Consider the following 25666-nt stretch of genomic DNA (forward strand, 5'->3'; position numbering starts at 1 on the left):
GGCTCTCCAGGGGAGAGCAGCCAACAGAAAAATTAATGAAGTTTATCTCCAAGCTCCAGCGATTGGAGGGCTGTGGGGAGAGCAGGGGATGATGTGCAAGCCCTCCTCGAGCTGGGCAAGGCAACGGACAAGCAAAGTGATGCCTTCATTGTAACCGTCGCTGCAGAGATTAAGACAAGCTAAAGGAAGCAGTTTTATGCCTTCTTGGCTGCAGTCACGTTTAGCATCCTTTGTCGTCATGGCTGAATGGAACCTCCTTGCACAGGAGCAGTGTACCTGCCCAGTGCCAGCACCAGGTTTCAGAGGGCCCTTGGGCAAGACACCCTCCATGGGCCACCTGCCTGAGTCTCCCTTCTCACCGCCATTGTCACCAGCTGCTCTGCTCCTTATCCTCTTTCTCAACGTTGCTCCGACTTGCTTGGCAGGCAGGCAGAGAGCCAGAAGGCCGTGGCATCCCCTGCTCCTCCTCCTCACCAGCTCCGTTGCCTGGGCCAGAGCAAGAGGCAGGGGAACCAGCGGGTTGCAATGGGGAAGAGGAGGAGCAGTCCCGGGGGGCTCTGGTCAAATGCTTGGAAGTCACTCAAAGCCACAATAATAGCTCCGCTAGAATGTATCCCACAGGCTAGGAAATCCAAGCCCAAGAGCCCGCCCGCCCGCCCGGTTAGCGAGCAGTGCCAAGGAAGCTATTAGAGGGTAGGCGGCTTCCTTCAGAAAATGGACGTCTTGCCCAAACGAGGAAAACGGAAAGGAGCACAAGCTTGCACAAAGGAGTTGCAAGCAGACAGCAAGAGCTGCAAAAAAGCGTTTTGCTGAGCATATTGCTAACAGCATTAAGGCTACTAGTCCTGATGGCTCTGTGCTACTTCCAGTATCAGAGGCTTTGGGCTATGTACACCAGCTGCTGGGGAACATGGGTGGGAGGATGCTCTTGCACTCCTGTACTGCCTGTGGGTTTCCTGTGGGCAGCCAGTTGGCTGCTGTGTGAACAGAATGCTGGACGAGACGGACCCTTGGCCTGATCCAGCAGGGCTCGTCGTATGGTCTTATGCCCGCCGATCCAAAAAGGTTGGGGACTCCTGCCCTAGCTGCTCATAAATATTGCTACTCCATGCACTGCACCGGTGACGGGCATGGGCGCTTTCGGTTTGCAACGGAGCCCTTGCAGAGACGGCTAACGGTCGGGATCCACAAAGCCTGTTCTCTCGCTTAAACGTGGAAGAGGAGTTCGGCTTTTGTTTAGCAGCTCCAGTTGGGCTTAATTAGCCTAAAAGAAAAGCAAACAGGACATTGCTGAGACCTGGCAAGGCGAACTTTAATTATCAGCAACATTAAGAAACCTCCCAATGAAATTAGGAAAAGATAATGGGCACCAGACACCGGTGTTGTTTTGATGGATCTCCTAAAGGATACATTAAGACAAGCGGACGTGGAAATAATTTTAAAGTTTCATGACTGCAGCAAGAATTATTGTCAGACGCAACAAAAGGCACCAACAATCCAAAAGTGGTTAAAGAAAATGGAGGGGGGGGGGAACAAACAGGGAATATCATCTGTTAAGTTGACAGATTTGATCCTTAGAAACAGCAGAAATGGACTGCTGGATAAGTTAAAATGGGGGCCAAGTCCTCATTTTGGGGTGAAATATATAGACAACATTATTACTGTTACACTGTAAAATGTTCCTTGAATGAAAGCAATTAGGAATATTTCTGTACTTATTCAGCCTGCAATCCTACACACACTTTCCTAGGGCAACGTCCCATTGAACGCCATAGGGCTTACTTCTGAATGAGCAACATAGAATTGCAGTTACGTTTCCAGAATATAGAAGCCGACTTTGGGGCAAGGAGGGAGTAAATTACCCTGAAAACTGCTGCTGTCTGCATGTGTGTTTGAAACAAGTTTTCAGTCCTCATGAAGATACATATTTGCAAGGCTATGGGCAATGCCTGATGAACTCTCAGGAGGCAATGGAGTTGTTGGGAGAGGATTCCCAGAGGTCGAGGATGGCGATTAACGGTCCCTCGCGTGGCTCTTCCACCATCCCCTGATGAGAAGAACACTTATAGGGTGCTTCCGGATGAAGCTTTTCTCTCGCCATTACAGAATTTTACAAGGTGTATGTGTGTATTCAGACGTCATCGTCTTCCATTTGTAACTCTCCCATGTTTTCCCACTGCTGCTTCTGGCTTTTTTTTTTTAACTGTAGAAATTTTACTTATTTATTTAAAGTATTTCTCTCCTGCTCCTGGGCCAAAAAGCCTCCCAGAGGGGTGGCATATAATCAGTAAAACAAGGCAGTCCCCTGCCTGCAGGCTTACAATCTAGAAGTACACGGCACACAAGCAAAAGGGACGGGGAGGGAAGGGGGGGAAAAATCAAGTCTTTTGCCGGGGGCAGTGCAATAGCCGAGTCCCCCCCCTCCTCACCTTCATCAGAACAGCCTGCCAGGATGGCTGCATAACGCCTTCGAGACCCCTCCATCTGGAAGCACCCGTATAAAACAAGTATATTTTGACCTAAAATATTTTGGTGTGGGGTGCTCTTAGTTAGGATACTCACCTGCCCCCACCCCCCGCCATAGCTGGTAAGCATTCTGTGACATCAGAGAATCCTGGGTGTTCATTGGGCTGTTTGGGGATTTCCATCCCCCCCCCCCCCGGCATTTTTTCTAAAGAGGTTGTTTTGATGCTTCTGCAAGTCTTGGGGTTCTCCTTAGTTTGCAGATACTTCCTTCTTGCATAGGGACGCTGCGGTTTTGGATACATAAGGCACCTGGGGAACTGAGTCTGCTACATAGACCAAGGAGGCCACTCAGCCCCAGCCTACAGCCTCCACACAATCAACAAAAACAAGACATCGCCTGCCCACAGGATTGCAGTTTAAAGAAAACAGCACAAAAGGAAGAGAGGATGAGGGGGGAAGAGGAAAACAAGCTAAAGCGGGCACTAAGGCAAGGGTGGGGAGCCTGTGGCCCTCCAGATGTTGGACTCTAACTTCCATCATCCCTGACTGGCTGGGGCTGATAGGAGTCCAGTATCTGGCAGGCTACAGGTGTCCCACCAACTGGTATATATGATAAGAAAGCTGACAGGTTACAGAATCGATTGACTGCAAATTCCTGCTTTTCTCTGGTTCAGGATTTGGGTGAGCTTGGTGCAAAATCTTTAAAAATTAAACCATCACATTTATTTATGGAATTCCAGGCAGTGAAGAGTGCCCACGACAGCTTTTCCCCAACCTGGTGCCCTCCAGATGTTTGGGACTACAGCTCCCAACCATCTCTGCCAGCATGGCCAATGGGAAGGGATGATGGGAGTTGTAGGCCAAAACTTCTTGGGGGACACCAGGTTGGGGAAAGCTGACCTAGGCCTCGTGGCCTTCCATCCAGGAGTGGCCAGACCCACGTTCACTTGGCTGGGGAGCATCCACTGATTAAGGGGGTTTTAAGCACACACATGAACTTAAAATCAGATGACTTTTAGCCCATTATTCATTTGCCTTATTGTGCAGATTATGGCTTACACCAATTTTGTTTTCCCTCCTGTTATATTATGGTTTCTGTATTTGTGTCTAAGTTGCCTCAAGAGTGCTTTTTGCGATGGGAAGTGACGCATCCATTTAATAAATAACCATAGTCATAAAAATGCAGCCCCCCATCCTTACATCATGCTCCAGGGCCTCAAAGTTGGGGAAAGTTCCTTTCCTATCCTGAAGCACAGCAGAATCAGGCCACGAGCAAAACCTATTCATATTCTGAGAGTTTACGCAAGGCCGCGCTCCATCTGTTTCTTAGAAAAATGTCAGATTTGAATTGCAGCTCCATCTCCAGGAACGCGTTGCCTACACAGCAATCATCTCTTAAGCACCACATTCCCTGTGAAAACAACACCACACGATGTTCCCTGGCTACCAGAAGAATGAGTGCAACGTTAGACGTCCGGTTTTGTCAAGCTGCGCCAGAGAACCGTTCGCTCCCCCATCCGGCTCATCGCTGGGAAGAAGAGATTCTCGGTGGCAATAAAGGGACATGAAACACAAACACGGCTACTTTTTATGCCAGGAAAAGTCGGTACCTAATTCAGGACAGGGCAACCACAAAGGGCCTGCTGGTCACAACCCACATTTCTGCTGGTCACAACCCACTGAAAACTGCATCCCCCACTGCTGAAATTGACACCAAATTGCTGCCAAATGTTGGTCGCGCAGCAGTGATGAAAAGCAGTATTTCCCCTTTAAAACGAGACACGCAGGGAGCGTCCTCCTTGTTTTCAGAGAGCACTGCGCTCCCAGAGGAGTGCAGTTCTCCATTAAAAGAAGGCATGCTGGCCAAGGCAGATGGGGCTTGTAGGCCAAACCATCAGCCTTCTCTAAGCTGGTGTCCTCCAGATGTTGTGGACCTCAACCCCCATGCTCTGTCCCCTCTGGCTACCCTGGCGGGGGCTAACAAGAGTTGTAGGCCAAAACATCTGGATGGCCATAACTTATCCACCCCTGGCATCGATAACACCAAGTTAGATGGACCGATGGTGTGATTTCGTATAAGGCGCTTCCTGTGCTCTTCAAAAGTTCTTGCTCCCTTTGTGTAAGAGAATGTCTCAGTGGACTGTGAACTCGCAGGTCAGATCCATCTCCCAAGCTGCCCCCCCTTCACGTCCTCACCTTGGCTCATGGAAGCTGCCCCTGCCCCCCAACCACATCCCCCTGGGCCCGAGCCAGGGTGCAGAATGAACTGGGCAACCGCACCAGGTGGGTTTTTGGATTCTTTGTTTTTATTTTTTAAGAACGACTGGGGAGGGAGGGGGGGACAGAGGCTGCAACGCGGAACAGCTTTATTCAGGTGGCCTTCCGAGCGCTCGCTGAAGGGGAGACACTGCAAGCGCTGGACAAGCTGAGGCCTCTCAGACATTTTTGGAAGGCACAAAGGAAAAGGAGGTTCTCCCCCAGAGGCCTCTGCGGCAGGGAGCAGGAACAGCCGACGTGGCACAGGGGTTTCCACGCACGGCTCCTGGTGAGGGTGCTGCCCTCTGCCATCCCATAAGCCAGCTCCCGACAGATGGCCTCACAATCAAACCTGAGCGAGGAGCATCCCAAGCCATGTGCATGTTAACGTTCAGGTGTCCTGCTAATTGGCGGCAGAACCTTTCGTCCCCCATTGCAGATACTGGTGCAAAAGCAAGATAAACCAGGAGGGATCGATGAAGAGTGTCAAAAGCTGCCCTGCTCTCTCCTCCCCACCATTGTGTACACACACACACACACACGTGCACACACATATATATAAACAGGCTTCCCCTGCCAGTGCCTTCTTGTTCATGGAACAAGCAAAAAAATCACCCTGAGCTCTGCACCTAGCCTGCACGACACAGCCTGGCCCCAGGATCCACTCAGGCCCAGCCGCTCAGCAGAATGTTTCTGCAGACTTGCATCCAGGAGGAAAGGCGGCGTTTGGGATGCGGGAGGGGGCAGAGGGAGGGTCTCACGCAGTGTCGGCAGCCCGTGGCCTCTCACTACCCTGGTTGTAGGCAAGAAAGAGGAGAGAAAAAGACAGACACTGCTGCATCTCAGCCAGGGAAGCCTGTAATGGCGAGAGGAGACAGCGACGTGCCTGGGCTGTTCGAGAGTCCCATGGCAGAGCACCTCAGCATTGTCCATCAGGCTGCGAGTCTTGGCTGTTGACACTGGCGTGCTTCCGGAGTCGGACTTCTTGATCCTGCTGGAAGCAAAAGAAGGTTTCGTTCATCTGGGCTGGGGGGCCATACACAACTTCCAAGGGCTTTGCTTGGCTCAACCCTTTAGGGCAGGGGAGGGCAGCACCACCCCACCCACATTTTTTTTTTAAAGAGACAAAGTGGCACTCCATAGCGGCTGTGGAGCGCTAAAAGGGACAAATCTGGCTGGCTGATTTGGCAAGCTCAAGCTTGACAGCAAGCTCAATTTAGCCCTCTGAGTGCTACCCGGTTCTTCACTCTGCCTCCCCACTCTGGTGCACCCTGTGGGGGAGACTCCAGGGACTGAAATGTCAGCCCTGGTGCCACCACTCCACAAAGTGGGCAGCAGCAGAATATAAATTAATCCAAGCAGGCAAATATTAAAAATGTGTTTAGTTTTAATTCAGGTTCCAAAATCTGGCTCTTCTTGAGCAGAATAGGTCTTCTAGGGCTTTGGCTATTGGGTGGTATGGAAATGTAATAAATAAATAAATATGGATTTTTAAAATATAAAATATATATTTAAAATATTTACATGCTTATAAATATGTGCTAGGTCCCTGATATAAGGAGGTGCTTCATGCCAGTTCAAAGCAACAGTTTGTCTAACTCTGTCTCAGACAGAGACTGTTCCTAGTCCTTGGTTATCAGAGGTCCTATAGCTGGAGACAGAACCTGGGAGAGAAGCTATTACCATTTGGCTGGGGATGGGACTATAAAGGTCCCTCTGCTAAAAAAGGTCCCTCTGCTTAACCCTCTGCTAAAAAAAACCCACGACAAGAAAAACCAGTTCAGTGCCCTGCATGACCTATGCATATTAGCCCACATACATACATTAAGCCTTCTGGCTTAATTTGATCTGCTGCTTCTACTCTTGAGGAAGAACGACAGCCCCCAAGTCCCACTGAGGCCCACAGAAATCCTGCAAGCGCTCCCCTCCCCTCCCCTCCCCTCTCTTTAGCCTTGGAGATTTTTCAGCAGATATACATAGCGCACACACTTGTGAGTCTCTCTTCTCTCTTCACAGCCACGAAGGACAGAGAGTAGCTTTACTTGGAGTGTAGCAAATTGACAACAGAATGAAATTTATCTATCTATCTATCTATCTATCTATCTATCTATCTATCTATCTATCTATCTATCACTGAGTCGATAGCAAATTATCTGAAAGGCTTTGGGTAACTGGTGTGCGGACTGTATGCATATAATAACATCAACGGCCTCGATGGTCTTCTACGCCCCTTCCAACCCCACTATTCTATGATTCTATGACTGAATAAAACTGACTGACGGAATCCGAGCAGGCGCTCAGCCATCCCCTCTTCCTGGAAAACACAAAGGAATGCAGAGGTGGCGTGCCTCTGGACATGTAGAACAGGTGTGGGGGGCATGATCTGGGGGGGGCAATCCAGTTCCCTGCAACCCCCTGCAGGCCAGGTGATGGCAGCAGGTGTGGCCACGCCCAGCGATGCCCCTGCCGCCGCCTGTCTGGCCTCCCCCTTTGCGGAGACCGCCCTGCCCGCGCTGGGAGGGGTGGCCCCTTGCAGTGCTGCCTGAGTCCCTTTCTCTGCTGTCCCCCTGGGGGCGGTGCGCAAACGGAGCCATCTGGCGCTGGGAAGAACTGCTTCTCCCAGCGCTGGCCACGCCCCCGCTGTCATCTCTGACCTGTGATCAGAGATGACAGTGGGGTTCCTCCAGGCCATGCCCTGTCCCCGGCGGGAGTCCAAGAAGGCTCCGAGGGCTGGATGGGGAATCTGCGTGGGTCAGGGAGCCCCCACCCCTGACGCACAGAGACTTCCTCCTCACAGCCGAGAGAGGGCTTCCAGGCAGACGATGATGCCCAGCGCCTCTGTTGGCAGCCGAAACCCCGCCCCGCATCCCCTGTGCATTGGACCCGCGCAGGCACTTTGCCCTGGGGGTAGACAGCTGTGCCCAGAAGGGCCCGGGGAGCTCTTACGGAGTCAGAGTCCTCTTCGGCCTGGTTGCTCAGGAAATTGACATAGTCGTCCCTCTGGCTTCCGAGAACCTCCTCCTCATACTCTGTCTGATAGTCGGATTCATCTGAAGGGGGGAGAGAGTTTGGGAGAGAGAGTGCTTCGCGCCAGCACTGGGGAGGGCGGGAGGGGTGTTCAGGGCTAGTTCAGATCAGGCCTGGTAGCCCAGATTGCAACCGGCCACTGCTGGAAATGGCATTTTAAGCAAGGCGGAAGAAGCCACTCCGAACTCTCCACTGGCAGGGATGAACGAGGCTGCATCAAGGCCGGCCTCCCAAATCGTGGGAGCACTGATCCACCCAAGATTTTTGGGCTGCCCAATCAGGATTCGACTATCTTCCCAGGTCAGAGCTAAGCAGATGCTCGAGGTGTGGGCGGCAGAAGAGCTATGGGCCTGGGTTTCGCATGAAGGTCCGACACGGAGGCAAGACTTCCTGGCCATGCTAGCAGGGGATGATGGGAGCTGAACACCGCTGGAGGGCGCCAGGCTGGAGAAGGCTGTGTTAGATCATGTAGCCCTGCAGTGGCTCTCCTGGGTCTGAGGCAGAGAGCGAGCGTGGTGTAGTGGCTGGAGCGCTGGACCGGGAGTCGGGAGATTCGGGTTCTAGTCCCTACTCAGCCAGGGAAGCTCACTGGGTGACTCTGGGCCAGTCACAGACTCTCAGCCCAACCCACCTCACAGGGCTGTTGTTCTGAGGATAAAATGGAGGAGGGGGAGGAGGATTATGTACGCCGCCTTGAGTTCCTTACGGAGGAAAAAAGGCGGGATATCAACATAGTAATAAAGAAATAGTCTCAGCGGGTGATCTCCTCCATTGCCTGCTGAGACCCACTGAATTTGAGATGCCGAGGACCCGAACTCAAGACCTTCTGCATGCAGAAGCACATAGCTACAGCTCTGCCTTGGTCAAACCTCACCTCAGCCACGAAGGCCTAAGCCAGCCACAACCCGCGCATCTTCAGCACCCCACTCCTGTCGGCAACACCCGAGGTGACACTGCCATGCGCCTGCTTGTCAGGTTAGCGGCGATAAGAGCTTGGGACGATATCATGCCAAACGCGACTGCCGGGTCCTGGCGTGTTGCAGAAGGGGCTCACCGCACAAACAGAAAGCAGACGGCTCGAGCAAGCGAGCCAAGCTGCACTGGACAACCTTCCTCGATGCACAGTGGACGGTAGCAAACGCAAAAGCAGATGCCCGGCCCACATGAAGGAGGATCACCGCCTGCCCCCCAAAACAAAGAGCGGATGGCCAAGGGAAGCCTCAGCAACAAACACAGGAAGGTGGAATTGGTTTTTTGTGCAGTTGCGATTCCCCCCGTGCCCCCTTCACAAGAGATGCGAAGGCTTGGCGGGGGGGGGGGGCAGAGGCACAACCCCAGATAAATGCTGGGTTTTCCTAATTTTTTTCTGGTTTTTTTCCAGGCCTTCATGTCTCTACATCCCTCTGCCCACCCCAGACTCACCATCCACCACGACAGCCTTGACCGGCTCAATTCGGGAGACGATTTCCGCCAGGTCCGTGAAAGAGGTTGTGGGGCAGGTGACAAGCTGGAAAAGAAGAAAGAGAAGGTGATACGGTTGCTACCCGGGGCCTCTTTGTCTGTCGGCTTTTCTCCAGCACAAGGAAAATACTTGGCCCCACGCTGGAGAAAACAGCCCACAGGAGAGCTGGTGCAGCATGGGAGCGAAGGGGGCTGAGCTACAGCTCTGAAAACATAGGAACGTTGGGCTCTGCCTCAGCCTGAGTCAGACCTTTGCTCCATCTAGCCCAGTATCGTCAACACGGACTGGCAGCAGCAGCGCTCCAGGGTTTCCGGCAGGAGGTTTTTGAGCCCTATCTGGAGATGCCAGGGACCAAACCTGGGACCTTCTGTGTGCAAACCAGGGGCTCTGCCACTGAACCGCAGCCCTTCCGCTAACTTGAATCTTGTATCTGCTCATTAGGCCACCTTGGGCAAGCTGCTCTCTGAGGACTGAACTAGACACGACCTTATTTATACCTTTTTAGCCCTGGTGTGGCTAATTTTTAAGAAACAGCTGGGGGGGGGGGCTAGGGATGTACGGATTGTATAAAATCTTTTCCGTCTGCATTTTGCAGATCGTCAGGCACCTTTCGTTCCATCATCTATTCATCAAAGGAATCGGACAATTTTTTTCCGTTCCTGAATTTGCGGAAAGTCGCGCTTGTGAAAATGCACAAATTGTTCCCAACTATGCATTTTCACACTTTAGCCTATTGGGGAAATGTGCCTTTTTGGGAGGTGTTTTTTTTTTTAATGCATATTTTTCTATTTCTAAATTTGCGCAAAATTCCAGAAAGTCCCCCAAATGGTCCACAAGTCTGCAGAATCCGCCCAATCGGGGAAAAGCCGGTCCACCACGAAACCTGTGGTTCAGATTCATAAAACTCCAAACTCGTGATTCTATTGTGGATTTCTCAGACATCCCTTGGGGGTTGCTGAGCTGGATGGGGATTCTGCCGTGCAGGGAGGGGGGCTTCCAAAGCACTGTTTCCACAATCGCTAACGGTGCCATGTCTGGTTTGGGCCACAAATCTCTCCACGCACAGTACTGTCAAATGACAACAACAACGTTTAACAACACATGCCCCCCGAGGCTGGGGGCACCAGCACCCACCAAAAATGCCTAAGGAGGGTGCAGAGGTGCAAAAAGCCACGCGGAGAGGGCTCAGCCAGCCTGCTACCGACAAACAGGGCCGCACCAAAGCAAACATCATGACACAGCTGTCCCCGTTCCGGCTAATTTGTCCCACCCAGGAGAATGTAAAAAGGAGATTACTGAACAACAGCACACAGAGAGCCTTGGCAACACTGAGGGCTGAAAACCAGAGGCGCACAGGAGAGGAAGCAACGTCTGGTGAACGGCGCGTTTAATGCAGGCTGCTGGCCAAAGAGTCACTAAACCTTCAGAACAGTGACCGAGAGAACTCCGCTGGACCCTTGGCCCAGCTGGAGTCCACCAGGAAAAGAGCCTTCAGCATCATGGCCCCCTTCTTGTGGAACTCCCTGTCTTTGGAGGTCAGGCAGGTGCCAACGTTGTGTTGCTTTCTGCACCTTCTGAAACACTGTTATTTCGAGAAGCCTTTCCTGAGTGGCCAGCCGTGGTTCTTTAAGTTCAGAATCTGTTCCTTTTAAAATGTTTTAATTATTTTAACATGGTGTTTTATTATTTTATCTTCTTGTTCACCACTCCGAAATGTTTGACGTGGAGGGGTATACAAATATAGTGAATAAAAGAAATAAAGAAAAATAGGATTGCACTCTAAATGGCTCAAATGGAGCCACTTACAAAGCCCAGAGTTTCTTGGTGCAAAACCTGGGGTTGTCTGGGCACAGAATTTAATTAAAAAACAAACACTTTTTTTAAAGCATGGATTACGTACAGCCATACAACTTGCAGCCTGTGGAATGGCTACTGGGTCCACTCTTGCCTGAGGCAGCCCACCTCCCCAGCTGCAACTGTAGCAAGTCACACAGTCCCTAGATTAGGGGGTCCTCAATCTTTTTGGGTCAGGGGGCCCATATTTGGATTTCTTTGAGAGAGCGCCGTGGGCATGATTACAAAATGGCAGCCATGGGGGGTGGGGCTTGGCCATTTGTAAAATGGCCACCATGGGGGTGGTGGGCAGTCACAAAACACTCCTTTCTCAGAAGGCAAAGCGGTGAGATGAAAAGAAAAAAAATGTGCCCAAGCACCAAAGTCCAAGCCAGAGGAGGGGTGGGGAATTTTTCCCCCGTTACAGGCTGCATTTCCTAGGGGGCACTCTGTAGGAGCTGGTGGGACCCCCTTCTTTCTGACACCCCCTTCTCTCTCTCCATCCAGCAGGCTGCTGGGAGAGGTTCAGGTTGCTCTTGACAGACGCTTGCAGAGTGCTTTCGAAATTCGGCAGAGGGCTGCCTCGGTTGCGCCCCCCCCCCCCTTCTCTGGAGGGAGCTGAATGCAGACATAAACTTCCACCTCACCCATAAAACCACCACCTGGTCAGCGGAGAGTCATGCCAGGGGAGCAAAGAGAGGAAAGGACATTATGACCAGCAGAAGGCTGCCCCCCCCCCCCCCCCGGGATACTCACGCAGGAAGGTTTGGTCTTACAGACTTCCTGCCGGTCCTGCAGCATCTTGTCCAGGACTCCGCTCCTGCACCAGACGTTAAAGACTGTCCGCCCGTGCTGGTAGCCCACCTCCTGAAAGAGAAAAGGGAGCAGGGCGGTCAGTTGCTGTGGCTGAGCTGGGTTAATGTGCTGGGGGATGGATCTGGAGGCAGAACCACACTTTGCTTGTGTCCTGATGTGAGTTGTGGAGCTAGAAAAGGGGGTACGGTCATGCTGTGACTTATGCAGGGTAGGAGGGAAGGGTCACGAGCTCTTTAGGGCCCAATCCTATGCACATTTAGACAGAAAAAAGTCTGACAACTTCCAGCATGTTCCAGGCAGCAGGGCTGGCTGGAGCATGCTGGCAGTTGTCAGATTTTTTCCGTCTAAATGTGCATAGGGCCCTTTTTCAATCAATGTATTTAAAATATTTCTAGCCTGCCTTTCAGGTGGCTTACAACCGTATCAATTCCTTAGAATCAAAACGATCCTGCGATAAAACAGCCAACGTCCGCGAAAAGAACAAACATGAAAGCGGCAAGCACCAGCAAAAAACCTCTGGCCCAGACAGGACTGAGAGCCTGCAGTACACTTGCAGCTACAAACCAGAACGGTCCAGGAAAACCTAGATCAGGGGAAGGCCAGAAGAAGCACATGCGTCTTCAGGGCCTTCCCAAAAGCCTGCGATGATGGGGCCTGACGGACTCTTGGCGCCATTTCAGAAGTGCAGGGCCACTGTGGAGGAGGAGAGCGGGGGGGTGAAGCTGCCGCAGCTCAGCCTCGCTGGCGACCAGCACCTCGCCACTCAAGGGGACGTTTCCCAGCCTCCTTCGCTGGTGGAGGAGGCCGGAATCCCACCCTCTCGTGCCAAGCAGCTCATTTGAGGCCTCCAAGCCAAGGACGCCCCAACTGACACCGCTGCTCCAGGTCAGCTCCCCGTCCCGACCCCCCCGAAACGCACGCAAATCTCGTCGAACTTCCCAAAGTCCAGGGTGCCATAGTGGTCGATGGCTGGGCGGATGTACTCGCAGTAGTCGCTGTTCTTGACCATCTCCAGTTGCCGGACGCAGCACACATAGGCGAGACGGGTCTGGATCTCGGCCATGTTCAGCACCTGCCAAAGGGGCAAAGCCTCATTAGTGCCAATGGGGAAATGGCGGCCGGGGGGGGGGGGAGGTGCCAGTATTTCAGCTGACCCAAAACATGTTCAACTCCTGTAGCCTCCCCCAACCCCACTCTGCAAATTGTTTTATAGAATCATAGAATAGTAGAGTTGGAAGGGGCCTATAAGACCCTCAAGTCCAACCTCCTGCTCAGTGCAGGAATCCAAGTCAAAGCATCCCAGACAGAGGGCTGTCCAGCCTCGTCTTGAATGCCCCCAGTGTGGGAGAGCCCACCACCTCCCTAGGTAAGGGGTTCCATTCCTAGAGATATTCTTTAGCGAGAACTTTAATATCTCTAATTTAGGAGTGGGTAGCATGTGGCCCGTGGCTTATTACTACCCCTGCAACACCCCCCCAAATTGTAAATAATAATAAAATAAATAATAACACAAAACAAAATGGCATCTAGAGCAACTATTTTGAAGCCTTTTTGACCCCTTTGTGCTCTTGAAATTATCTTGAAAATAGTTATCTTGAAAATACCCTAATTTTGACCCTTTGGGCCAAAGGGTCTGTAGCCCCTCTGGATGCCCCCCCCCGGACCATGGGGGGGGCATCCAGGGGCAAAAATGGCCCCCAAATTTAAGGAGATCCCCAGAGAATGACAACGCTTCGGCTGACAGTGGAGACAATTAAAACAGGCTTGAAATTGGTTTGTTTGTGTGGTGCTGACATGGCACAAAAAATAAATGTGGGCCTGCAACCACTTCTGGCCTCTTCCATTGAGTGTTCAGTTTCCCACCCACCCTCGGTAAGGCCTTCACGTGTCAGCCGAACGTCATTATCATATGGTATCATGGTAGCATATGTATGGCCTTATTTCCCCATCTGAACAACAGAATCCTTGCAAGTGTAATGCAGCCTTGCGAATATGCGGACATGCACGCACACACGGTAATTAGCCCAGAAAATGTCTGCCAGCCCATTCTGCCCACACATATCTGTGCTAGTCCGTGGCAGAACACCGACACCTCAAAAGACAACTCTGCCTTTCGAATTTCTCCAGTTTTTGAAAACTCTTCCTGGTCCCCTTGGAAGCGAACTCAAGTTGCCAGAGGCGAGCTGGCGAGCCGCTACGGAGGAGCAAGCTGTACTGCCCTCCTATCCCATGCATACCTTCACTTTCTCCACCAGGGGGTTCCACCGCTTCCACAGCAGCCACCAGCCAGAAAGGGCATCGCCGTAATTGGTGAGGTCCGTCTCGTCCCTGCTCCCCACGTCAATGGCAATGACCACTTTTGCCCCCATGGACCGCGCAACGTCCGCTGTCAGGACAGCACAGCAGAGTCATTCCCCGCCTGTGGCCCTCCTGCTCTGCTGGCCGGTCCCCAGCACGAGGCAACTTTTTGGCAGGGCCTTGGCCGTGCTTCTTCCACACGGGACCCTTGCCAGCGCTGCTCCAAGGAAGGCCAATTTTACCTTCACAAAGTTCTCTCGGAAAGCTTTTCCCTCTCAGCAGGATTAGGGTAATTTATAGGCCCTTCCCTGTTCTGGTAATTCACTTTCAAACCCAAACATACAAAGTATTTCCCCCGACAGAAAAGGCCCCTTTGCAGAGAAAGGAGTGACTCAGGGTCCCTTGGGGAGGCGAGGGTGAGAAGACAAGAGGAACGCAGGAGTGAAAGGAGGCCCACAGAATGCAGTCGTGACGAGCCTGCCATTTCAGATGCCAGCTGGTGGGGGGGGGGGAGGCAGAACGGTGCGGAGAAATGCTCAGCAAGGTTTAAAGGCCTGTTCCTGCATACGTTTAGACTTGCATCTCAAAGAAAAAGACAGTGTATTTTAACAGCGTTTGGTGCCGTCGTTATTTATCCCTCTTAGCTACTGCGATGTCAAGAGCCGGTTGATTAAGTGCTGGACGAAAACAAGGGCCCCCAACCTTTTTGGACCATTGGGCACATTTGGAATTTTGAGAGCATCTTGGGCACTCTCACAAAATGGCTGCGAGGGTAGGGGGCTCATCTATTCACAAAATGGCTGCTGTGGTGGGCATGGCCGGTCACAAAATGCTCATTTCCCAGAAGGCATCTGGTAAGACTGAGAAGAAAAGTCACTTGCCCAAGAACCCCTAAGTATAAGTCCAGGGATCCAGCCACCCCTGAAGGTAAGTCGGTTTGAACGCCAGTGACTCACAGCAGTTTATGGCCAAGGAGATGGCCAGAAATAGGACACCATTTGGCATCTGAAAACAGGGGAGAAGGAAGGGATTCCACCACAGCTGCTACGTCCAAATGATGCCCCTGGCTGTAAACTTGTAAATGTGCACTGGGTCGGTGGTAGAGTAATGTCATAGTCCTGCACATGAAACCAGGCAGCTTCAAAAGGGAGCAGGAAGGGGCACGGGAAGGAAGAAAAAACAGCTGAAGGCTTGACGTTGGACTTCATCCCAACTCAGGCATCTCTCCCCTTGCAGACAGCGTTCAAGCTACCTGGCCAGGTAAATGGATTCCCAGTTCCTGACAATATAGTAACACTTCAAAAAGGGTAGGAATGCCTCCCACAGACATTTAAACAATTACCCCACACCCAGATGCCTCTGGCGCTCTTTCGCTCAGTGAAGCTGGAGTCCTTAGGTTTCTCTCCGTCTCGCATTTTTCCGATCTTAAGTTTGGTTCCTCCCAAACGTTTTGAGATTATTATTTTTTAAAATTGAAGTGGTACCTGGGAGATTGTTGATGTAACCGCCGTCCATAAGGAGGTGCCCATCTTTCGGATCACAGAGCGGGGGCAAGTAGCCAGAGAGAGACATGCTGGCTCGGATGTACCGCCACAGGCAGCCTGCGGGGAAAAGCAGAGAAGGGCGCCATCTCCCCGTGAAGGGAAGAAGCAGGTTCTTCTCACCCCCACCGATGCCATTCCCTCTACAAGGAGAAGGGATGGAAGCCAGAGGAGTGCAACAGGGAGAAGGCTGGGCCTAGGTCCAAAGCAACCTGGGTTCAAATCCTCACTCAGCCAAGGAGCTCATGAGGCAGCCCACAGCCAGTCGTGATCTCTCACCCTAACCTACCTCACAGGGTTGTGAGGACGCAATGGGATAAAGCAGGGGTGTAGAATCTTAGGCCCGGGGGCCAAATCCGGCCCTCTCAGAGTCCTCAGATAGCCACCCCCTCTTCCCTTGCCCTCCCTCCCCCTTGAGGGAAGGCAGAAGAAAACCCATGATCCATAAACGCAGGGATTCCTCATCAGATGGAGGCCAGTGTAGAGGGAGCCCTGGGCAAAACCGGGAGGGGGGGTATCTGGGAATAAGGAGTCAGCCAAAGAACTAACGGTGCCTCCTCAGATCCCGCGTTCTCCACCCCTTTATTCCTACCAAACAGCATGGCGTGGAAACGCTTTGGCTGGCAGCCCTGTCTCTTCTCTCGGACTGGCTCCATTATTTCTATTCAGAGCTGGGTGATGAGGGAATGTATAACCATTAAAAGCAGAGTGGTTTTAATCAGCAGAAATGGATTGGATTCACTTGCAACGGAATGTGGGGGGGTCCAAGGCTCGCCCTCATAACTCATTCCTCCGAGCATCCATCTTCCAGCAGCCATGACTTTGGCCCAGGGGGCGGGGAGCACAGACGCTCCTTTGTGTAGTTTACATCGGGGGGGCGGGGCAGGGGGGATAAGATGACACCAGCGAACCGAGAACCGAAGCAGCCACGGGCCTGGGAAGCTTCCGGAAGCAGCGCAAGGACCCCTTCCTTTGGGGCAGCCCTTCCGCGGACGGAGAGGACTGGGAAGACATGGTGCGCATCCAATCATGAGTATGAGGTCAATGCAACAATGCTGTTGCCATCACACCTTGCTTGTGGGCTTCCCAGAGGCACGAGGCTGCTCACTGTGGGAAGCAGGAGGCTGGGTCTAGATCACGGGTAGCCAGCCCGTGGCCCGCCAGATGTTTCTGGGCTGCAGTTCTTACCACCAGCCATGCTGGCTAGGGCTGATGCGAGTTTGCAACCCAACATCTGGGGGGCCAAGTGTGCCCCACCTCTGCCTTAAGCGCTCGTGCCTGCATTGGCTTGTTTTCCTCTTCCCTCCTCATCCTCTTTTCCTTTTGTGCTGTGTTTTGTTTTTCATTGTAAGCCTATGGGCTTGTTTCCATTGATTGTGTGGAGGCTGCTGGCGACGGCTGCTGGGAGCTGCAGCCCAGCAACAACTGGAGGGCCACAAGTTGCCCTTCCCTGGTCTAGATGGACAGTAGTGTGGTGCAGGAGGGCTCCTCTTAGGAACCTCTGGGGCACAGCCTCCAAGGAACTTTACAGAAACCAGTGCAGTATGATTGCCCTGGAGGTGCAAAGCATTCCCAACCCAGATGTGCTTACCGTCCGTGTGGACTCTCATGGCCGAGGCAGTGATGTCTGTTGTGATGGTGAAGTAAGGAATCCAGAGATCCTGCCGCACAGAAAGCACTCCATTAAACCGCTCATTCCCAAACGGTGAGCCGGGAGAAAGAAAATGCAGAAGAGGTTCTCAAAGCCCCCACCTGCTCAGAGGAGCCTGCCTGCCGCATCCCTGCATGATGCTCAGGAATTAGGCAAGGCTGGAACAATCCGCCTTTGCTGAGGGACACGCTACCCTTCCAGTGGTTCAGCACTGGGTGCAACTGGCCATTTGAACGCTCCTGGGGCAGGGAGGGCGCATAAAATTACCGCCTGCCTTTAGGGGAGGTTGCCCAGCGCAGCTCTGCATGAAGTGCTGCTTTAGGCTCCTCTTCCAATCAGGAAGGCACACCGAGATCAGTGACGAATAGAGAAACAGAGAGGCTACATTTGCACCTCACTTTATGAACAATGGCTTAATATACCAGAATGTTAATGGGTTTCCGCTTCACCCTTCCCATCAAGCAAGTGGGGAGAGAAAACCGGGAAAGGAAGAGTTTTGTGTGATGGTCAAACCTGGGGTGGTGGTTTATCGTGCCCAAACAAACCAGGATTGTAAGCCAGCTTTAAACCAGGGTTTGTTGCTAGCTGTAGCTTGTTTGGGTGCAGCAAACCATCATCCCTGGTTTGGACATCAGGCGAAGCTCTTGCTTTTCCTGGCTTTGTTTAGCCGCTTGTGCAAAAGGAGGGGTGGAGCAGGAGCGAACAGGATGCATGCATGAATGAGCATGCTGCTTGTTTATTTTTATTTATTGCATTTATTTTGTTGTTCTTATATCCTGCCTTTTTTCCTCCTTAAGGAACCCAAGGCGGCATACATAGTCCTCCTTCTCCTCCATTTTATCCTCACAACAACAACCCTGTGAGGTAGGTTGGGCTGAGAGTCTGTGACTCGCCCAAAGTCACCCAGTGAGCTTCCATGGCCGAGTGGGGACTAGAACCCAGATCTCCTGGCTCCCAGTCCAGCACTCTTGCCACTACACCACACTGGCTCTCTTGTTCACATTCTGTCTGGCGATGATGGGAGTTGTAGCCCAACCAGGTTGGGGAAGGCTGGCTTAAAGCGATGGGTGAACACAGCCGAATCTTTTGAGAGTCAGTAGTTCTCAAGAAGCACACCTTTTAAAGTAATAAAAGCACACTGCAGGTTTTAATTCAGGGGTGAGGGGAGAAGCGTGCCTATCTTAAACCTAGGAAAGAATGAAAGCCATCCCCCCATTTTAAAATGAGGTTCTAAGAAGTAACATTCTCCCGTGGGGCATGGACAACACAGCAATGGAACCCCAAGCAAGTCGTCTTGGAGGGAGGAGATGGACTTAAAACATGCTCCTAACATAAACCCAGAGAGGGGGGAGCACAGGGGAATATGCATTCTGACCACTCAAAATCTCCTTAAGAAGCAATCTGGGGGTGGATTATGTAGATAAAGAAGCATCAGCTCAGAGTTGGATTATTAAGACACATGGACGCAAATGCACGGAAAAATCTGGGCCGAGGACATTTACCTCCAGCCCTGGCACGTTGAACCTAAGACCTCTTCTGGTATCACACACAAAGACTGCAGTGGATTCTTTCTTACAAATATCATAGAATCATAGAACAGTAGGGTTGGAAGGGGCCTACAAGGCCATCGAGTCCAACCCCCTGCTCAAGGCAAGAATCCAAGTCAGAGCATCCCTGACAGATGGCTGTCCAGCCTCGTCTTGAAGGCCTCCAGTGTGGGAGAGCCCACCACCTCCCTAGGGACTTGGTTCCATTATCATATTGCTCTAACAGTCAGGAAGTTTTTCCTGATGTTCAGTCGGAATCTGGCTTCCTGTCACTTGAGCCCATTGTTTCATGTCCTGCACTCTGGGATGATCGAGAAGAGACCCTGGCCTTCCTCTCTGGGACAGCCTTTCAGGTACTTGAAGAGGGCTATCCTATCTCCCCTCAGTCTTCTCTTCTCAAGGCTCAACATGCCCAGTTCTTTCAGTCTCTCCTCATAGGGCTTTGTTTCCAGTCCCCTGATCATCTTTGTTGCCCTCCTCTGAACCCGTTCTATAGAACAGTTCAAGAAATCCGGAGCTGAACTTGGCAAAAGCAGCATTACAGGCTACATAATCTGGAGCAGGAAGAATTGGAAAGAGAGGCTACTATCAGCAAGGGATGTTTGAAAAACAAGCAAACGTGCATCTAAATGCTCCTGCAAGTCTCTTCTGCCACAACAATTGGACCACCACTTGGTGCACAAAACTCCAACGTGCATACATTTAGATCAGTGGTGCAGATCTCAGGCCTGCAAGTCAAATCTGGTCCTGCTGGGGTCCCAGTCTGGTGCTCTGGGGTCATCCAGATGGTCATGTCTCCTTCCCCTCACCCCACCCCCTTTCCTTCGGCCACCAATTGTTTGGTGGTCTCCCGGCTTTTGTGCAGCTTTTTCCTCATTCTAAAAAGCTGAAATGCCTCTCCTAAGGCTTTGTGACTGACAGGAAGAGGGTCAAGCTACAATGGGTTGGCATTTTTCTGCCTTTGGTACCACCCGTTACTGGAATGCGGCCCTCGAGAACTTTTCCAAAATGGAATTCAGCCCCCAGGCTGAAAGAGGTTCAACACCCCTGGTTTAGATAATCAGCAGCCTGTTCTCATCCAGAAGTCCACTGGGCAATGCCGGACCAACCTCTCCAGTCTATTTGTCCCTGGCCAGCCTTGGAAATTTTGTTAAACACGCAACAAGCCACTTGCCTCGATCTGTTTGTCTTTGAAAATGTCGCAGATGCTGTTGTTGAAGGAGGCTCCAGAGAACATGGAGGTGATGGGGTACGTCAAGTCGAGGACTGTTTTGTACACCGAATTCATATTCTAAAAGGAAAGCAAGACTGTTTAGGTACATACGCAAAAATGGGGGATGACACAGCGACAGCCCGACGGAGATTCCCCTCCACCAAAACTGTTCTAACCTGAAGGGTGCACATGTCAAACCTTCCGACTTAAGGGAATCTTTGTTGCATCCTTCCCTAGCGTGGTGCCCTCTAGATGTTTGGGATGACAACTGCCAGCGTTCCTGACCATTGGCCATGCTGGCTGAGGCTGATGGGAGCTGAAGTCCAAAATATTTGGTGGGTACCAGGTTGGGGAAAGCTGCTTTGGTGCATCGGCCCATCTGCCAAGGGATCTGGGGCACATTTTATGGCAACCCCACAGTTTTTACACAGGGCAGGCTGATTGGGTCTCTCTTGTCCCCCACAGCACGAACCTGGCCCACCTTGGAACACTTTCCTGGGATCTTCTGCTCTGTCACTGAGCTACAGGCTCCTTCAACGGTCCTTCCTAGTTTGATGGGGTATAAAAGGTAGTTTCCTATGTTCCTATGGGTTCCATGGCCATATACTGCTGAAATACTTCATCCCCCCCTTCCCTCCCCACCCCTTTTTCCTTGTGTGCCGTGCCTTTTTAGACGGGGACAGGGACTGTCTTGTTTTACTGGCTGCGTATAAACCACTCCAGGAGCCCTTTCGGCTGAGGAGCGGGATAAAAAAAGACTTACATTTCTGTTTCTGTTGTTTTAAATCCGTTACTGTGTTTTAAATATTTGCATCGCTGCTAGGTTTTACTTTGGATTTTATTTTTATTTCATATTGTAGTCTTGAACATTTATATTGCATTTTACCATGTTGTATTTCACGGTTTAATTGTTGCGAACCACCGAGAGAGCTTTAGCTATGGGCCAATATAGAAATGTAATAACTAAATAAAGAAATCCTTGTCTTTTTTTAAAGGATGCTATCACATTTCTTAGATACAGTCTAGGTCAAAGCTCTCTGAAGCAGCTTTGATGGGACGGGGAGGGGAGCAAAGGCCCTCCCGCTGCTGGGAGCCGTTCACTGCCTTTCAAGGCTTTCCGCCCCCCGATTCACTGCCCTGCACTCATAAGCTGCGTATGGACAATTGATGCCCCATGGGCCGCATATGGCCTGCAGGGAAACAATTAGCTGGCTTCCGGAGGCCCTGTTGAGTTTCAAGCATGATGTGATGACAGTCAGTACGGAGAAATAGCAATGGGCCCCTGGACATACTTCATGTGTGTGCGTCATTATATTGCTGCCTCACGTGCGATCTAGAAAGGAAAAGGCCTACTGCCAGTATGCTATCTCCTGAGCGGATCTTTCTGGAAGCAAGCTCATTCCTCTGTTGATGGCCTCATGCCCTCCTGAGTGCTTGCACTCCATGCCCAAAGACACTTCCATCATGAGGGGATGTCAACTTTATTATAGAGCAGGGGTGCAGAACTTCTTTCACTCTGAGGGCCGCATTCCATTGCGGAGAAGCTCTTGGGGACTGCATTCCATTGGTGGGTGGGGCTGAAGGCAAAGGGGGAGGGGCCAAAATTACCAGCCTATTGTAGCTTAACGCTGTTATTGCCAGTAAATAAGCCTTAGGAGAGGCATTGCAACCGTTTAGAATGGAGGGAAAACTGCACAGAAATGAAGTATGGGGAAAGGGGGCAGGGGAAAGGGGTTGTGGCCATCTGGGAAACCATGGAGGCCCGAATGGGATGGCTCCATTTGGCCCCCAGGACAGAAGACCTGCAGCCCTGTTACAGAAGTTGACCATTGGTGAGCAGGTGGATTGTTCTGGCGCCCAAAACGAGTATCTGAAAAATACAATGGACTCTCAAGAAAACTGGAGTTTGCCAATCCCTGGAGTAAACAGGAGAGAGGCTGAAGTGAAGGGCCTTTCACTCTCTAGACCCATGGAGTTGAATTCCAGTCTGCAGCTGGAAAAACGCGCAAACATGGAGCTCCTGTTCCCACCGCTTAGCAGGCGTTTCAGTCCAGCTTATCCAACTGCCGTGTTTAGTTTCCTGGCCCAGGGCGCGCAAGGCTTGACGGATGAAGCCAGATGCCCAAAAAAGGAGATTCAGAAAAGGCCTTCCGTTTGTTGTTCAGTAATCCCCTTGACCTGGTTTCCGTCACTCCCCCACATGAGGAGGAGGAGAAAGATGTCTAAAAATACCTAAAAGCCTTTTTTACCCACAGCCATTCCTCATCTCGTTGAAGCGAGGGGGAAACAGGTGGGAGCTATTTCGCGAGACAGACAAAGACAAAAAAAGCCGCAGCAGCGACGTAAGGGGGCCCAGCCATTCTCTGGCGGGCGGCCCACCAAGCAGCAGCATCAGGTGCGTGCTGGATGCCAAAGGGAATCCAAAATCCTGCCTCCATCGGGAACTGGCTGCCTTTGGGTCCTGCTTCTGTCACGTCCTTTGTGTCGGCACACAGGTGGGCAGAGAAAAACAGCTGCAGCCCACAGCACGTGCAGTTGGCAGGCTGCTCGATTCTAGTTCAGTTAACAGCGAGACTCACTCCGGTTTGCTTGCTGGGCGAAAGGGGGGCCTGGCTCCCTCCCCCAGTCCATCAGGATGCTGAAGGAGAGAGCCCTGCAGGAGCCCATTCTCTTACGAAGTGCCTGTTTTAGCTGCCTTGGGTTATTTTTTTTTAAAGAAAAAAAAAGGCAGAACATAAATAGAGAACACAACAAATAATCCTGCAGAGAAGCTCCGATCCTCTGTCTAGGACCAAGACAAACCAGGCAGGTGCATCTGGTGAAAGTTTACACCCCCTTGCGAAACGTGGCCACATGTTTTGGCAATTGTCTGGGGGCAATTTTGGCAAAACGAGGCAGAAATGGTTACCTATTCAGAGTGAGGATGGGAAGTACTGCCCTCACTCCGATCTGGCTTTGCAGTGCTGTCCCCCGTTGCCTAATCTGATTGGCTGTGTGATGCTGTGATATCACATATCATTGGCAATGTGATCCCGTGTGAGCTAGATCCTATCGCCAACATGAAACACCTTTAGAACAACAGAAACACAAAACTGTGCCAACGCAGCAGCTGAAAGGGGATATGAACAGAAACAGAGCTGTGCAAAAATGGTACCGTTTGGGGGAGAATTTTTCAAGAATGTTGCCCCCCTCCCTTCTCCACAACCCACTTTTTTTGTTCTGAAGTTCATCAACAAAAACTGAGCTAGACCTTAAAATGCAGTCTGGACACCTGAAAGCACTTCTTCCTTGGAAAATGGAGCAGCTACTCAGAGCTCATTTACACTAGATGCAGAAAAGTTTTAAAGCAGGGGTGAGGAACCTCCTTCAGTTCAAGGGCCAAATTTCATTGCAGAGGAGATTTGGGGGCTGCACTGCAGTGGTGGGCGTGGCCAAAGGCAAAGAGGGCGGGGCCAACACACACACACAATACCAGCCTACTTTAGCTTACACCTCTTTCTTCCCGTAGCTAAGCCTTAGGAGAGATGCTTCAACTGTTTAAAATGGGGGTCAAAACTGCACAAAAGCCAGGGGAAAAGGGGCGAGACCATTTGGGGAGTTCTGACCAGCCAAATTTGGCCCACGGGTCTAAGATCCCCCAGTCCTATTTTAAAGCAAAGCCAGATTATGAAGCACAGTGGTGCCTTCCATGCTCACCACGATAACACAAGGAATTGCAGGGGAGCAGCAACCCCTTATCTGGCAGCTTCCCAGAAGCAGGGTTGCTCTGCCACCCTTTTCTTCATCTCCCTCCAGAAAAGTGAGGATGGTACAGGCAGAGAGAAGTGAGGATGCTACACTTTGGGGGCATATGCCATTTAACCATTGTGCCAGAGACATGCTCTCGTTTGATCAATCAAGATTCAGGGGTGGTGAGTCAGGCAAAAAGAGAAGGGTGCTGGCGGAAAGAGTTGCGGTTTCCTCTCTAGTTCTCTTTTTCTCAGTTAAGCTAGGCTGGATGGCCTCTCTCAGAACCCCCCCGCGAAACCAATTCTCTCTCAGTCAATAAATCAAAAAAGAAATGCTTCCTAAGTGACAGGAAGACGTACCACACTGGACACGCAGTGGAGACAGACACCAAAATGTACACTTTGGCGGACGTCGCTCTCCTGTTTGTCAATAAAGACAAATTTCTCACACAAACTCCAGAATTACTATTTCAGGGGCAGAAATGGGGGGGCCCTAAAACACACCCCACCTGTTCTTAGCAAACCCCTCTTATTCATCAGAGGATCATTCCTGCTCCCGGGGGGGCGGGGGGACGGTTTAACTAGAGACAAAGAATTACCTCAAACAATCACTTCTACCCACAATGTGGCAGGCATGTGGAACAAGACAGAGAGAAGGAGAAAGTTACAAGAGAGAAACGTTGCAAGGGACAGATGGCTTCCACAGTTGCTATTGTAGGAACCTTGCCTTCCATGGACACAATCCCACTTGGACCTACTCACTGGAAGCAAACCCCATCCTTTTATTAGCAGCCTAGGTTTTGGCCACCGCAGAACAATAAACTTCTCTCCGCTCTGCATGAGCCTCACACCGGTGGTTGGGAAAGACTGGATCAGAACGTGGAGTTCTGAAGTCCCTGTTCTTCCCCTGCTGCCGCCCAATATCCTGGTTTCTCAGGCATTCCCTATATTTTCCGTGAAGCCTTTAGAACAGGGGTGGGCCATTCATGGCCTTCCAGATGTTTTTGGCCTGCAACGCCCACCAGCCCTTGCCAACACAGCCAATGGCTAGGGAAGACGGGAGGTGTAGGCCAAAACATCTGGATGTCCACCAGTTGTCTAGTCCTGATCTAGCCTGAAGAAGAGCTCTGGAGAACCCGAAAGCTCGCACACTGCTGCTGTGACATTTTGGCTGGTCTAACAAAGCAGGTGTAGGCAGATGGTAGATCAGCAGTTGTCTCAGACTTCAACTTCCAGAAGCCTCTCTGTCAGCATAGCCAATGGCCAGGAATGCTGGGAGTTGTAGGCTAGAGTATCAGGAGGGCCACAAGTAGAGATGTCAGTGAACTCTGTTTGTGGGGTGGAGTTCAACGCGTTTTCCTAGGTTTGGCCCCCTGGACTTGTTCCGGTTCCTGCTGTGGTGGCTGACTTGGTCTGCAGCGAGTCAGGCTGGTTCACGGATGTTCTGGGCATTTTGTGCATTTTTTCCGCAAATTTCTGAGGAATTTGCACAGACTGCTTAGAAATTTGTGCAGATTGCAGAATCTGCAAAAAAAATGCGCAAAAAAAGTACCCGGAGTTCAGGGAACACCTGCAGCTCGGCTCACAAATGCAAATCAAGTCGTATGCACTGCGGAACTCCATCGAATCAGAAAAGAACCAGATTTCCCAGAGGCAGACGCCCCTAGCCACTAGTTGCCCACTCCTACTTTAGAAACCCAGCCCTCACCCCCAACTGAACACAAAGCCCAACCATCTGAACCCGCGCATGCTTGCATCCCCCCGCCCGGGTCAAGCTTGGTTTCTTCCACACCGCCTTTCCCTGTTCTGACTTGTAAGCTCGTTGGGA

General features: G+C 51.4%; 1 protein-coding gene across 6 annotated transcripts in view; it reads right to left on the reverse strand.

The window, feature by feature from the left end:
• Positions 1-1176: 1176 nt before the first annotated feature.
• PNPLA7 (patatin like domain 7, lysophospholipase) overlaps positions 1177-25666 on the reverse strand; it is a 116389-nt gene continuing 91899 nt past the window's right edge. For 2 of the 6 annotated variants that reach the window (XM_084821027.1, XM_084821024.1), the window contains exons 27-35: positions 20072-20188; positions 17291-17360; positions 15643-15759; positions 14098-14246; positions 12780-12932; positions 11801-11911; positions 9172-9256; positions 7669-7772; positions 4782-5713 (exon numbers count right to left, since the gene is read on the reverse strand). In XM_084821027.1, the coding sequence (XP_084677153.1) occupies positions 5642-5713; positions 7669-7772; positions 9172-9256; positions 11801-11911; positions 12780-12932; positions 14098-14246; positions 15643-15759; positions 17291-17360; positions 20072-20188 (978 nt within the window). In that variant the 3' untranslated portion in view covers positions 4782-5641. Of the gene's footprint in view, positions 1265-4781; positions 5717-7668; positions 7773-9171; positions 9257-11800; positions 11912-12779; positions 12933-14097; positions 14247-15642; positions 15760-17290; positions 17361-20071; positions 20189-25666 lie in introns of those variants that run through there. The other 4 variants (XM_084821026.1, XM_084821028.1, XM_084821025.1 and 1 more) reach the window with 3 other exon arrangements.

This window comes from Heloderma suspectum, chromosome 14, assembly GCF_057233095.1.
Source record: "Heloderma suspectum isolate Gila_16-S chromosome 14, 16-S_ref, whole genome shotgun sequence".
Taxonomy (NCBI): Eukaryota; Metazoa; Chordata; class Lepidosauria; order Squamata; family Helodermatidae; genus Heloderma; species Heloderma suspectum.